This window comes from Coregonus lavaretus, assembly GCF_964263955.1.
Source record: "Coregonus lavaretus genome assembly, contig: HAP1_SCAFFOLD_1209, whole genome shotgun sequence".
Lineage (NCBI taxonomy): Eukaryota > Metazoa > Chordata > Actinopteri > Salmoniformes > Salmonidae > Coregonus > Coregonus lavaretus.
In genome coordinates this window covers 59633-74033 of record NW_028161877.1, presented here as the reverse complement: position 1 = coordinate 74033, position 14401 = coordinate 59633, and the positions used below count along the sequence as shown (strand labels likewise).

Sequence of the window (14401 nt, the reverse complement as noted above, 5' to 3'; positions counted from 1 at the left end):
GCACTACTTCCAAAGGCCACTAGATGTCTCTGTCACACCAGCTTTAAAATGCCTTAATTCCTTCCTTCAGCCATGGGGAGTTGCACTGAGTTCAACTGAGAAAATGCCACAGATGATGACGAGGGAGATAATTAATTAATTTGTATGTGAGCAAATAACCCACAGTCCTCCTAAAGCTCAGAGCTAATAACCCACGGTCCTCCTAAAGCTCAGATAGCTAATAACCCACGGTCCTCCTAAAGCTCAGAATAAGATATTGCACTCCTTTCAGGTAAGTACAACTCCCTCTCTCTGCATATCTCTAACAGGGAAAGAGCCATCAATACTGGTAATTCAGAATTTCTCAGTGTGTGTGCATTGAGTTATTTTTTTGGCTCTTTTCCCAGAGTAGGCAATCACTAGACTGCAATTAATATGTACTGCATTTCCAAAGAGTTGGTTGAATTTGGAGCTGAGGTAAACTATTTTAATTGGAAGGTGTAAACCGCTGTTGGATGCAAAGGAGTGAACTAGAACCAGAGCTGGGAAAAGACGCAACATCTGAGTAGTTGTATTTCTTTATGGCCCTGTAGCTTAGATGCCACTGCTCTGTTTACAGCATGGAACTGAAGAACAAACACACTGTTTACATAAGCATTAAGGAAGATCAGGTACATAGTCTGGTACATAAGTGTTAAGGAAGATCAGGTACATGCGCGCAAAGGAAGGTCAGGTACATAAGCATTAAGGAAGGTCAGGTACATAAGCGTTAAGGAAGGTCAGGTACATAAGCGTTAAGGAAGGTCAGGTACATAAGCGTTAAGGAAGATCCGGTACATAAGCATTAAGGATCTCGAGTGGCACAGTGGTCTAAGGCACTGCATCGCAGTGCTAGCTGTGCCACTAGAGATCCTGGTTCGAATCCAGGCTCTGTCGTAGCCGGCCGCGACCGGGAGACCCATGGGGCGGCGCACAATTGGCCCAGCGTCGTCCAGGGTAGGGGAGGGAATGGCCGCCAGGGTTGTGGGTTCGATTCCCACGGGGGGCCAGTATGAAAAATAAAAATGTATGCACTCACTAACTGTAAGTCGATCTTGATAAGAGCGTCTGCTAAATGACTAAAATGTAAAAATAAAAATTGAAGGTCGGGTACATAAACATTAAGGAAGGTCAGGTACATAACATTAAGGAAGATCAGTTACATAAGTGGTAAGGAAGGTCAGGTACATACACGTTAAGGAAGGTCAGGTACATAAGCATTAAAGAAGGTCAGGTTCATAACATTAAGGAAGGTCAGTTACATAAGTGGCAAGGAAGGTCAGTTACATAAGTGGCAAGGAAGGTCAGGCACATAACGTTAAGGAAGGTCAGGTACATAACATTAAGGAAGGTCAGGTACATAACATTAAGGAAGGTCAGGTACATAAACATTAAGGAAGGTCAGGTACATAACATTAAGGAAGGTCAGGTACATAACATTAAGGAAGGTCAGTTACATAAGTGGTAAGGAAAGTCAGTTACATAAGTGGTTAGGAAGGTCAGGTACATACACGTTAAGGAAGGTCAGGCACATAAGCATTAAGGAAGGTCAGGTACATGAGTGTTAAGGAAGGTCAGGTATTTAAAAGCAGTAAGGAAGATCAGGTAAATAAACACATTAAGGAAGGTTTATGTACTTAAAAGTGTTAAGGAAGGTCAGGTACTTAAAAGCAGTGAGGTCAATTTGAGCGAGACTGCGAGGGTAGCTCAGTTCAATAAACGTTATGAATCCCAGAGGAGCAGTTATTGAAGCTGATGTCTTTACTTCAACAAACCCTGGCATTAGGACACACCGTAGCAAAATGTTTTGCAACGGAAAACTAAAAGAAACATTTCTTATTGGTCAAATCCAGGTCCCTCTCGCTTTGTCTGTCTTTTATCAGTTTGGTTCCTAATGAATACGGCCCCCATCTCACTCTCTACGGTGTGCCCTAATTAACACCACCACTGTATTTCTCTCCCCCGTCCCTGTCCCCGTCCCCCGTCCCCCATCCCCCGTCCCCGTCCCCCGTCCCCGTCTCCCCCAGGTGGAGGGTCCGTGTGTGCTGCAGGTGCAGAAGGTGAGGAACGTGTCGGCCCCCAAGGACCATGAGGAGTCTCAGGGAGCCCCCAGGATGCTGCGGCTGCAGATGACAGACGGACACACCAACGCTGTGGGCCTCGAGTTCAAACACCTCTCCCAGATCAGGTAGAGAACCGCTACTAGTTGAAACACCTCTCCCAGATCAGGTAGAGAACCACTACTAGTTGAAACACCTCTCCCAGATCAGGTAGAGAACCACCACTAGTTGAAACACCTCTCCCAGATCAGGTAGAGAACCACCACTAGTTGAAACACCTCTCCCAGATCAGGTAGAGAACCACTACTAGTTGAAACACCTCTCCCAGATCAGGTAGAGAACCACTACTAGTTGAAACACCTCTCCCAGATCAGGTAGAGAACCACTACTAGTTGAAACACCTCTCCCAGATCAGGTAGAGAACCACTACTGGTTGAAACACCTCTCCCAGATCAGGTAGAGAACCACTACTAGTTGAAACACCTCTCCCAGATCAGGTAGAGAACCACTACTAGTTGAAACACCTCTCCCAGATCAGGTAGAGAACCACCACTAGTTGAAACACCTCTCCCAGATCAGGTAGAGAACCACTACTAGTTGAAACACCTCTCCCAGATCAGGTAGAGAACCACCACTAGTTGAAACACCTCTCCCAGATCAGGTAGAGAACCACTACTAGTTGAAACACCTCTCCCAGATCAGGTAGAGAACCACCACTAGTTGAAACACCTCTCCCAGATCAGGTAGAGAACCACCACTAGTTGAAACACCTCTCCCAGATCAGGTAGAGAACCACTACTAGTTGAAACACCTCTCCCAGATCAGGTAGAGAACCACCACTAGTTGAAACACCTCTCCCAGATCAGGTAGAGAACCACTACTAGTTGAAACACCTCTCCCAGATCAGGTAGAGAACCACTACTAGTTGAAACACCTCTCCCAGATCAGGTAGAGAACCACTACTAGTTGAAACACCTCTCCCAGATCAGGTAGAGAACCACTACTAGTTGAAACACCTCTCCCAGATCAGGTAGAGAACCACTACTAGTTGAAACACCTCTCCCAGATCAGGTAGAGAACCACTACTAGTTGAAACACCTCTCCCAGATCAGGTAGAGGACCACTACTAGTTGAAACACCTCTCCCAGATCAGGTAGAGAACCACCACTAGTTGAAACACCTCTCCCAGATCAGGTAGAGAACCACTACTAGTTGAAACACCTCTCCCAGATCAGGTAGAGAACCACTACTAGTTGAAACACCTCTCCCAGATCAGGTAGAGAACCACTACTAGTTGAAACACCTCTCCCAGATCAGGTAGAGGACCACTACTAGTTGAAACACCTCTCCCAGATCAGGTAGAGAACAACTACTAGTTGAAACACCTCTCCCAGATCAGGTAGAGAACCACCACTAGTTGAAACACCTCTCCCAGATCAGGTAGAGAACCACTACTAGTTGAAACACCTCTCCCAGATCAGGTAGAGAACCACTACTAGTTGAAACACCTCTCCCAGATCAGGTAGAGAACCACTACTAGTTGAAACACCTCTCCCAGATCAGGTAGAGAACCACTACTAGTTGAAACACCTCTCCCAGATCAGGTAGAGAACCACTGCTAGTTGAAACACCTCTCCCAGATCAGGTAGAGAACCACTACTAGTTGAAACACCTCTCCCAGATCAGGTAGAGAACCACTACTAGTTGAAACACCTCTCCCAGATCAGGTAGAGAACCACTACTAGTTGAAACACCTCTCCAAGATCAGGTAGAGAACCACTACTAGTTGAAACACCTCTCCCAGATCAGGTAGAGGACCACTACTAGTTGAAACACCTCTCCCAGATCAGGTAGAGAACCACTACTAGTTGAAACACCTCTCCCAGATCAGGTAGAGAACCACTACTAGTTGAAACACCTCTCCCAGATCAGGTAGTGAACCACTACTAGTTGAAACACCTCTCCCAGATCAGGTAGAGAACCACTACTAGTTGAAACACCTCTCCCAGATCAGGTAGAGAACCACTACTAGTTGAAACACCTCTCCCAGATCAGGTAGAGAACCACTACTAGTTGAAACACCTCTCCCAGATCAGGTAGAGAACCACTACTAGTTGAAACACCTCTCCCAGATCAGGTAGAGAACCACTACTGGTTGAAACACCTCTCCCAGATCAGGTAGAGAACCACCACTAGTTGAAACACCTCTCCCAGATCAGGTAGAGAACCACTACTAGTTGAAACACCTCTCCCAGATCAGGTAGAGAACCACTACTGGTTGAAACACCTCTCCCAGATCAGATAGAGAACCACTACTAGTTGAAACACCTCTCCCAGATCAGGTAGAGAACCACTACTAGTTGAAACACCTCTCCCAGATCAGGTAGAGAACCACTACTAGTTGAAACACCTCTCCCAGATCAGGTAGAGAACCACTACTGGTTGAAACACCTCTCCCAGATCAGATAGAGAACCACTACTAGTTGAAACACCTCTCCCAGATCAGGTAGAGAACCACTACTAGTTGAAACACCTCTCCCAGATCAGGTAGAGAACCACTACTGGTTGAAACACCTCTCCCAGATCAGGTAGAGAACCACTACTAGTTGAAACACCTCTCCCAGATCAGGTAGAGAACCACTACTAGTTGAAACACCTCTCCCAGATCAGATAGAGAACCACTACTAGTTGAAACACCTCTCCCAGATCAGGTAGAGAACCACTACTAGTTGAAACACCTCTCCCAGATCAGGTAGAGAACCACTACTAGTTGAAACACCTCTCCCAGATCAGGTAGAGAACCACTACTAGTTGAAACACCTCTCCCAGATCAGATTGACGAAAAACTTGTGCCCAGAATTACATAGAACAATAAATTATAGGATCTCGATGAACTACTTGTTCAAACAGCTATAAGATCAGGTTGAGAACAGGCTTTTTAGGGTCTAGGCCAGGTTACTATAAATTACTTTGACAACTGTTAATGTAAAAAGTGCATTCTAAAATAAATCTGATTTTGATTGATCAGGCAGAGAACAGCTAGTTCAAACAAAGATCAGTTTATAGAGATCACATACTTTAAACACCAGGCTAAGCTCAGAGGTAATTTGTATCAAGCTGCTTCGAGTAGGGTGTGCTGATTTTTAAAGATCAGTTTTGTCGTTTTAAATCACCATGAATAAGAGTAAATGGACAGGGGTGATCTGGCCCTAGATCAGCACTACTACTCTGAGATACTTGATAGTTAGCATCAAAGGCTATCCGCTTCTTCTCCAAAGGCACAGAACAAGTTAGCATCAAAGGCTATCCGCTTCTTCTCCAAAGGCACAGAACAAGTTAGCATCAAAGGCTATCCGCTTCTTCTCCAAAGGCACAGAACGAGTTAGCATCAAAGGCTATCCGCTTCTTCTCCAAAGGCACAGAACGAGTTAGCATCAAAGGCTATCCGCTTCTTCTCCAAAGGCACAGAACAAGTTAGCATCAAAGGCTATCCGCTTCTTCTCCAAAGGCACAGAACAAGTTAGCATCAAAGGCTATCCGCTTCTTCTCCAAAGGCACAGAACAAGTTAGCATCAAAGGCTATCCGCTTCTTCTCCAAAGGCACAGAACAAGTTAGCATCAAAGGCTATCCGCTTCTTCTCCAAAGGCACAGAACAAGTTAGCATCAAAGGCTATCCGCTTCTTCTCCAAAGGCACAGAACAAGTTAGCATCAAAGGCTATCCGCTTCTTCTCCAAAGGCACAGAACAAGTTAGCATCAAAGGCTATCCGCTTCTTCTCCAAAGGCACAGAACAAGTTAGCATCAAAGGCTATCCGCTTCTTCTCCAAAGGCACAGAACAAGTTAGCATCAAAGGCTATCCGCTTCTTCTCCAAAGGCACAGAACAAGTTAGCATCAAAGGCTATCCGCTTCTTCTCCAAAGGCACAGAACAAGTTAGCATCAAAGGCTATCCGCTTCTTCTCCAAAGGCACAGAACAAGTTAGCATCAAAGGCTATCCGCTTCTTCTCCAAAGGCACAGAACAAGTTAGCATCAAAGGCTATCCGCTTCTTCTCCAAAGGCACAGAACAAGTTAGCATCAAAGGCTATCCGCTTCTTCTCCAAAGGCACAGAACAAGTTAGCATCAAAGGCTATCCGCTTCTTCTCCAAAGGCACAGAACAAGTTAGCATCAAAGGCTATCCGCTTCTTCTCCAAAGGCACAGAACCCAGTAAATCATTTGCTTTTCTGCACTGCAGAAAACTCCTGCATTCCAGCATACCAGGGATTCACTACATATATACAGTGAAGGGGAAAAAAAGTATTTGATCCCCTGCTGATTTTGTACGTTTGCCCACTGACAAAGACATGATCAGTCTATAATTTTAATGGTAGGTTTATTTGAACAGTGAGAGACAGAATAACAAAAAAAGAATCCAGAAAAATGCATGTCAAAAATGTTATAAATTGATTTGCATTTTAATGAGGGAAATAAATATTTGACCCCCTCTCAATCAGAAAGATATCTGGCTCCCAGGTGTCTTTTATACTGGTAAAGAGCTGAGATTAGGAGCACACTCTTAAAGGGAGTGCTCCTAATCTCAGTTTGTTACCTGTATAAAAGACACCTGTCCACAGAAGCAATCAATCAATCAGATTCCAAACTCTCCACCATGGCCAAGACCAAAGAGCTCTCCAAGGATGTCAGGGACAAGATTGTAGACCTACACAAGGCTGGAATGGTCTACAAGACCACCGCCAAGCAGCTTGGTGAGAAGGTGACAATAGTTGGTGCGAATATTCGCAAATGGAAGAAACACAAAATAACTGTCAATCTCCCTCGGCCTGGGGCTCCATGCAAGATCTCACCTCGTGGAGTTGCAATGATCATGAGAACGGTGAGGAATCAGCCCAGAACTACACGGGAGGATCTTGTCAATGATCTCAAGGCAGCTGGGACCATAGTCACCAAGAAAACAATTGGTAACACACCATGCCGTGAAGGACTGAAATCCTGCAGCGCCCGCAAGGTCCCCCTGCTCAAGAAAGCACATATACAGGCCCATCTGAAGTTTGCCAATGAACAACTGAATGATTCAGAGGAGAACTGGGTGAAAGTGTTGTGGTCAGATGAGACCAAAATGGAGCTCTTTGGCATCAACTCAACTCGCCTTGTTTGGAGGAGGAGGAATGCTGCCTATTACCCCAAGAACACCATCCCCACCGTCAAACATGGAGGTGGAAACATTATGCTTTGGGGGTGTTTTTCTGCTAAGTGGACAGGACAACTTCACCGCATCAAAGGGACGATGGACGGGGCCATGTACCGTCAAATCTTGGGTGAGAACCTCCTTCCCTCAGCCAGGGCATTGGAAATGGGTCGTGGATGGGTATTCCAGCATGACAATGACCCAAAACACACGGCCAAGGCAACAAAGGAGTGGCTCAAGAAGAAGCACATTAAGGTCCTGGAGTGGCCTAGCCAGTCTCCAGACCTTAATCCCATAGAAAATTTGTGGAGGGAGCTGAAGGTTCGAGTTGCCAAACGTCAGCCTCAAAACCTTAATGACTTGGAGAAGATCTGCAAAGAGGAGTGGGACAAAATCCCTCCTGAGATGTGTGCAAACCTGGTGGCCAACTACAAGAAACGTCTGACCTCTGTGATTGCCAACAAGGGTTTTGCCACCAAGTACTAAGTCATGTTTTGCAGAGGGCTCAAATACTTATTTCCCTCACTGTAGACTGATGCTGCTTCACTCCTCTCTACAAATCAGCCAGTATCGTAGCTAGATCCTAATTTTCAACCAAAGTACTTGTCTTGCTTTTGGAATGGAAGCACAGGCAGATGTGGGTGACTTTCTGAACTTCCTCAGCCCCCCCCCCATCCCCCCCCTCCTCCTTCCCGGTCTCCATCTCTCTCGCTTTCTTCTCCTCCCTGTAATTTCCACTCGTCAGCGGCTGATCTGCTACCAATCCCCCTTCCTTAATTACAACTCCATCCAAGCAGCGGCCGTGGCGACGGCTGCCATGGCTACCAGCCAGCCCCTACAGGTGGAGTGGCCGGAGAGGAAAGTAGAGGAGAGCGCCGTGTCCCAAATGGTACCCTATTCCCTATGGGGCCCTGGTCAAAACTACTACACTATAAAGGGAACAGGGTAACCATTTGGGACGCAAGGCGAGAGCTTGCCCAGAATCTATCCTAGTCAGCCATGAGGAGAGAACAGTACAACCCTTTTATAATGACAACACTAACTAGTGTCTGTTCTGTTGATATCAGCTAGCTCTGATAGTGGAGAGAGAGAGGGAGAGAGAGAGGGAGAGAGAGAGGGAGGGAGGGAGGGAGGGAGGGAGGGAGGGAGGGAGGGAGGGAGAGAAAAGGAAGCAGAAAGAGATGGATGAGAGGATGGATAGGGGGGGAAAAAGAAAGGGTTAGTTTGTAACGGCATGCAGCTCCGTTCCACAGTGTCATTCTGAGGCAGTATCCTGAGAGGACCCTGCTCCAGCCTCAGCTAGCTCAAACCTGTCCCAAAAGGCACCCTATTCCCTATGTAGTGCACTACTACTAGCCCTATGGGGGGGGCTCTTGTCAAATATGATGCACTATATAGGGGGACAGGGATCCATTTGGGACACACAGGGCCATTGGGTTGGAAGTGAAATCCCTAATTGCTGCGCGGCGCTGCATCAGTAGCTGGAAATCCCTCTAAGTCCCTGTGCTTTTTAATGAGAGGACTGGGGGGGCCGAGTCTCAAATGGTACCCTATTCCCTATTGGCTCTGGTCAAAAGTAGTGCACTACATAGGGAATGGAGTGCCATTTTGGGATGAGGGCTGGGGGCTCAGAGCTGGCGGTGATCAGTACACAGAACTGGGCTGTTAATTTAAGATGAGAACGGCCTGCACCGTGGATGGGATTATTCCTAGGGTGTGTCCAAATTGGCGTCATATTCCCTATATAGTGCACTGCTTTTTGACCGTAGGCCATTGCCCAATCCAGACCACTTTTCTAAATGACACGCTGTGTTGCAAAAAGGGTGCCATTTCGGACCCAACACCCTAGTCCCGATAGTCGCACCATCCTACTGCAACACAGTGTGTAGGGCAATGGTCGAGGGTAGAGGGGGAGAGGTTTGGGGGGGGGGTAACGTAAGCTAAGCTGTCCTTTTGGCACGGCTGCCCCTGTTGGACTGGAGCCACCACAGGCATAGCCGGCTGGACGAAGAGTTTAGGAGGGAAATGAATCATGATGATTTCTGTTTCTCTTCTAATTAAAGCTGGGCCAAACTGCTTTCATATCAGTGTCCTGTTTGGTCCGTCTGTCTGTTGTGTTTTCATTCCGTTGTTACAGATAAATACATCTATTGTTTATCAATCTCCTGGTTGTTTTTGCCCTGTCAATATTAGGTTAACATATGATCTGTGCTTCCATTCCATTGTTGTAGCCAATGGTTATTAAATACAACTGTCAACATATTCCATATAAACCTATTATAGTCAATCTCCTGGTTGTTTGATTGTTTTGGCATTGGTTTAAGCTTCCTTAACTGCTAAGTTAGAGCTCGCCACATAATTTAACATTGGTTCTCTATGGAGCTGTCCTCTGGCCTCCCTAATTCACCCCCTGTGTTGCTTTCAGTCTGAACACCCCTCCAGGAACCAAGGTGAAGGTCCTTGGTACGGTCCAGGTGAAGAATGGCATTCTGCTTCTGGACGACTCAAAGATCTCCGTCCTCGGAGGGGAGGTCGACCACATGATGGAGAAATGGGAACTGCAGAGGGTGAGGAAGAGGGAGTTTTACCCTTCGTTTTACAGCAGAACGTCTCTGTGAACGCGTCCCAAATGGCACCCTATTCCCTACATAGTGCATGCACTTCAAAAGTAGTGCACTAGACTATATACTATATAGGGAATAGAGGCGCTGTTAAACCAATGTTTACTATATTAGCATATACACTGTTACTGGACAGTTGTTCGTCCTATCTGGTTCCACCATGACAAAGGATATGCTAAAGGATGTACTAAAGGGTATATTAAAGGGGGTACTAAAGGGTGGGTGTACTCAAGGGTGTACTCAAGGGTGTACTAAAGGATATATTAAAGGGTGTGCTAAAGGGTGTACTAAAGGGTGTACTAAAGGGGGTACTAAAGGGTATATTAAAGGGGGTACTAAAGGGTGTACTAAAGGGTGTACTAAAGGGTATATTAAAGGGTGTGCTAAAGGGTGTACTAAAGGGTGTACTAAAGGGTATATTAAAGGGGGTACTAAAGGGTGGGTGTACTCAAGGGTGTACTCAAGGGTGTACTAAAGGATATATTAAAGGGTGTGCTAAAGGGTGTGCTAAAGGGTGTGCTAAAGGGGGTGCTAAAGGGTGTGCTAAAGGGTGTGCTAAAGGGTGTGCTAAAGGGTGTGCTAAAGGGTGTGCTAAAGGGTGTGCTAAAGGGGGTGCTAAAGGGTGTGCTAAAGGGTGTGCTAAAGGGTGTGCTAAAGGGTGTATTAAAGGGCGTGCTAAAGGGTGTATTAAAGGGTGTACTAAAGGGTGTACTAAAGGATATATTAAAGGGTGTGCTAAAGGGTGTACTAAAGGGTGTACTAAAGGGTGTACTAAAGGGGGTGCTAAAGGGTGTACTAAAGAGTGTGCTAAAGGGTGTGCTAAAGGGTGTGCTAAAGGGTGTATTAAAGGGTGTACTAAAGGATATATTAAAGGGTGTACTAAAGGGTGTACTAAAGGGTGGGTGTACTAAAGGGTGTGCTAAAGGATATAATAAAGGGTGTACTAAAGGGTGTACTAAAGGGTGTACTAAAGGATATATTAAAGGGTGTACTAAAGGGTGTACTAAAGGGTGTACTAAAGGGTGGGTGTACTAAGGGATGTACTAAAGGGGGTACTAAAGCAGTGGTATTCAAACTTTATCTGCAGGGACGCCATTTTTTCCGCATTAATTTCTCGTGACCCCTTCCCCGTCCCAAATATAATGACCCAACCTTAACATCGGTACATCTAGATCTTTACTTCACCAATGAACCTTCAATTCATTACATTTTAATCTGTTATCAAAATGGAAAGAGACCAATAAATACATTTACTCAATGACATTTTTACATGTGTTATTATCTTTTGTATATTGTCCCACACAATAATCTGTACTCTGAATTATTTTGTTCCTAAAAAAAAAAAAAAAAAAGTGTACAAATAATTGCAGACTCCACTGCAGTTCCCCAACGACCCCGATTTTGAATACCACTGTACTAAAGGGTGTACCTAAGGGGTGTACCTAAGGGGTGTACTAAAGGGGTGTACCTAAGGGGTGTCCCTAAGGGGTGTACTAAATCCCCCTTCTCTTCTCCCCTTTGACCTCCAGAGCTTGGCCAAACACAGCAGGAGTAACATCGGAAGAGAGGGTGGAGCCCCTCCCTTTGTGCCCTTCGGACAGGTAAGGCCTGTCACACACAGCCAATCAGACTGTCTTTTTCTGTTCACTAACCAATCAGACTGGTTCTCTCTCTGTTGACTAACCAATCAGACTGGTTCTCTCTCTGTTGACTAACCAATCAGACTGGTTCTCTCTCTGTTGACTAACCAATCAGACTGATTCTCTCTCTGTTGACTAACCAATCAGACTGGTTCTCTCTCTGTTGACTAACCAATCAGACTGGTTCTCTCTCTGTTGACTAACCAATCAGACTGGTTCTCTCTCTGTTCACTAACCAATCAGACTGGTTCTCTCTCTGTTCACTAACCAATCAGACTGGTTCTCTCTCTGTTGACTAACCAATCAGACTGGTTCTCTCTGTTGACTAACCAATCAGACTGATTCTCTCTCTGTTGACTAACCAATCAGACTGGTTCTCTCTCTGTTGACTAACCAATCAGACTGGTTCTCTCTCTGTTGACTAACCAATCAGACTGATTCTCTCTCTGTTGACTAACCAATCAGACTGGTTCTCTCTCTGTTGACTAACCAATCAGACTGGTTCTCTCTCTGTTGACTAACCAATCAGACTGGTTCTCTCTCTGTTCACTAACCAATCAGACTGGTTCTCTCTCTGTTGACTAACCAATCAGACTGATTCTCTCTCTGTTGACTAACCAATCAGACTGGTTCTCTCTCTGTTGACTAACCAATCAGACGGATTCTCTCTCTGTTGACTAACCAATCAGACTGGTTCTCTCTCTGTTGACTAACCAATCAGACTGGTTCTCTCTGTTGACTAACCAATCAGACTGATTCTCTCTCTGTTGACTAACCAATCAGACTGGTTCTCTCTCTGTTGACTAACCAATCAGACTGGTTCTCTCTCTGTTGACTAACCAATCAGACTGATTCTCTCTGTTGACTAACCAATCAGACTGATTCTCTCTCTGTTGACTAACCAATCAGACGGATTCTCTCTCTGTTGACTAACCAATCAGACTGGTTCTCTCTCTGTTGACTAACCAATCAGACTGGTTCTCTCTCTGTTGACTAACCAATCAGACTGGTTCTCTCTCTGTTGACTAACCAATCAGACGGATTCTCTCTCTGTTGACTAACCAATCAGACTGGTTCTCTCTCTGTTGACTAACCAATCAGACTGATTCTCTCTGTTGACTAACCAATCAGACTGATTCTCTCTCTGTTGACTAACCAATCAGACTGGTTCTCTCTCTGTTGACTAACCAATCAGACTGGTTCTCTCTCTGTTGACTAACCAATCAGACTGATTCTCTCTGTTGACTAACCAATCAGACTGGTTCTCTCTCTGTTGACTAACCAATCAGACTGATTCTCTCTGTTGACTAACCAATCAGACTGGTTCTCTCTGTTGACTAACCAATCAGACTGATTCTCTCTCTGTTGACTAACCAATCAGACTGATTCTCTCTGTTGACTAACCAATCAGACTGATTCTCTCTGTTGACTAACCAATCAGACTGATTCTCTCTGTTGACTAACCAATCAGACTGATTCTCTCTATTCACTAACCAATTAGACTGATTCTCTCACTGTTGACTAACCAATCAGACTGATTCTCTCTGTTGACTAACCAATCAGACTGATTCTCTCTGTTGACTAACCAATCAGACTGATTCTCTCTCTGTTGACTAACCAATCAGACTGATTCTCTCTGTTGACTAACCAATCAGACTGATTCTCTCTGTTGACTAACCAATCAGACTGGTTCTCTCTCTGTTGACTAACCAATCAGACTGATTCTCTCTCTGTTGACTAACCAATCAGACTGGTTCTCTCTCTGTTGACTAACCAATCAGACTGATTCTCTCTGTTGACTAACCAATCAGACTGATTCTCTCTGTTGACTAACCAATCAGACTGATTCTCTCTATTCACTAACCAATTAGACTGATTCTCTCTCTGTTGACTAACCAATCAGACTGATTCTCTCTGTTGACTAACCAATCAGACTGATTCTCTCTCTGTTGACTAACCAATCAGACTGATTCTCTCTGTTGACTAACCAATCAGACTGATTCTCTCTCTGTTGACTAACCAATCAGACTGATTCTCTCTGTTGACTAACCAATCAGACTGATTCTCTCTGACTAACCAATCAGATTGATTCTCTCTCTGTTGACTAACCAATCAGACTGATTATCTCTGTTGACTAACCAATCAGACTGATTCTCTCTCTGTTGACTAACCAATCAGACTGATTATCTCTGTTGACTAACCAATCAGACTGATTCTCTCTCTGTTGACTAACCAATCAGACTGATTCTCTCTGTTGACTAACCAATCAGACTGATTCTCTCTGACTAACCAATCAGACTGATTCTCTCTCTGTTGACTAACCAATCAGACTGATTCTCTCTTTGTTGACTAACCAATCAGACTGATTCTCTCTCTGTTGACTAACCAATCAGACTGATTCTATCTCTGTTGACTAACCAATCAGACTGATTCTCTCTGACTAACCAATCAGACTGATTCTCTCTGACTAACCAATCAGACTGATTCTCTCTGTTGACTAACCAATCAGACTGATTCTCTCTGTTGACTAACCAATCAGACTGATTCTCTCTCTGTTGACTAACCAATCAGACTGATTCTCTCTCTGTTGACTAACCAATCAGACTGATTCTCTCTGACTAACCAATCAGACTGATTCTTTCTCTGTTGACTAACCAATCAGACTGATTCTCTCTGTTGACTAACCAATCAGACTGATTCTCTCTGTTCACTAACCAATCAGACTGATTATCTCTCTGTTGACTAACCAATCAGACTGATTCTCTCTGTTGACTAACCAATCCGACTGATTCTCTCTGTTGACTAACCAATCAGACTGGTTCTCTCTTTGTTGACTAACCAATCAGACTGATTCTCTCTGTTGACTAACCAAT

The 14401-nt window shown here is 44.9% G+C and overlaps 1 protein-coding gene across 2 annotated transcripts in view; it reads left to right on the top strand.

Annotated features, from left to right (window-relative positions):
* tdrd3 (tudor domain containing 3) overlaps positions 1 to 14401 on the top strand; it is a 40343-nt gene that overhangs the window by 2504 nt on the left and 23438 nt on the right. For both annotated transcript variants that reach the window (XM_084194609.1, XM_084194608.1), the window contains exons 4-6: positions 2046 to 2206; positions 9693 to 9834; positions 11418 to 11489. In XM_084194609.1, coding sequence (XP_084050735.1) covers positions 2046 to 2206; positions 9693 to 9834; positions 11418 to 11489 — 375 coding nt within the window. The remainder of the gene's footprint in view (positions 1 to 2045; positions 2207 to 9692; positions 9835 to 11417; positions 11490 to 14401) is intronic.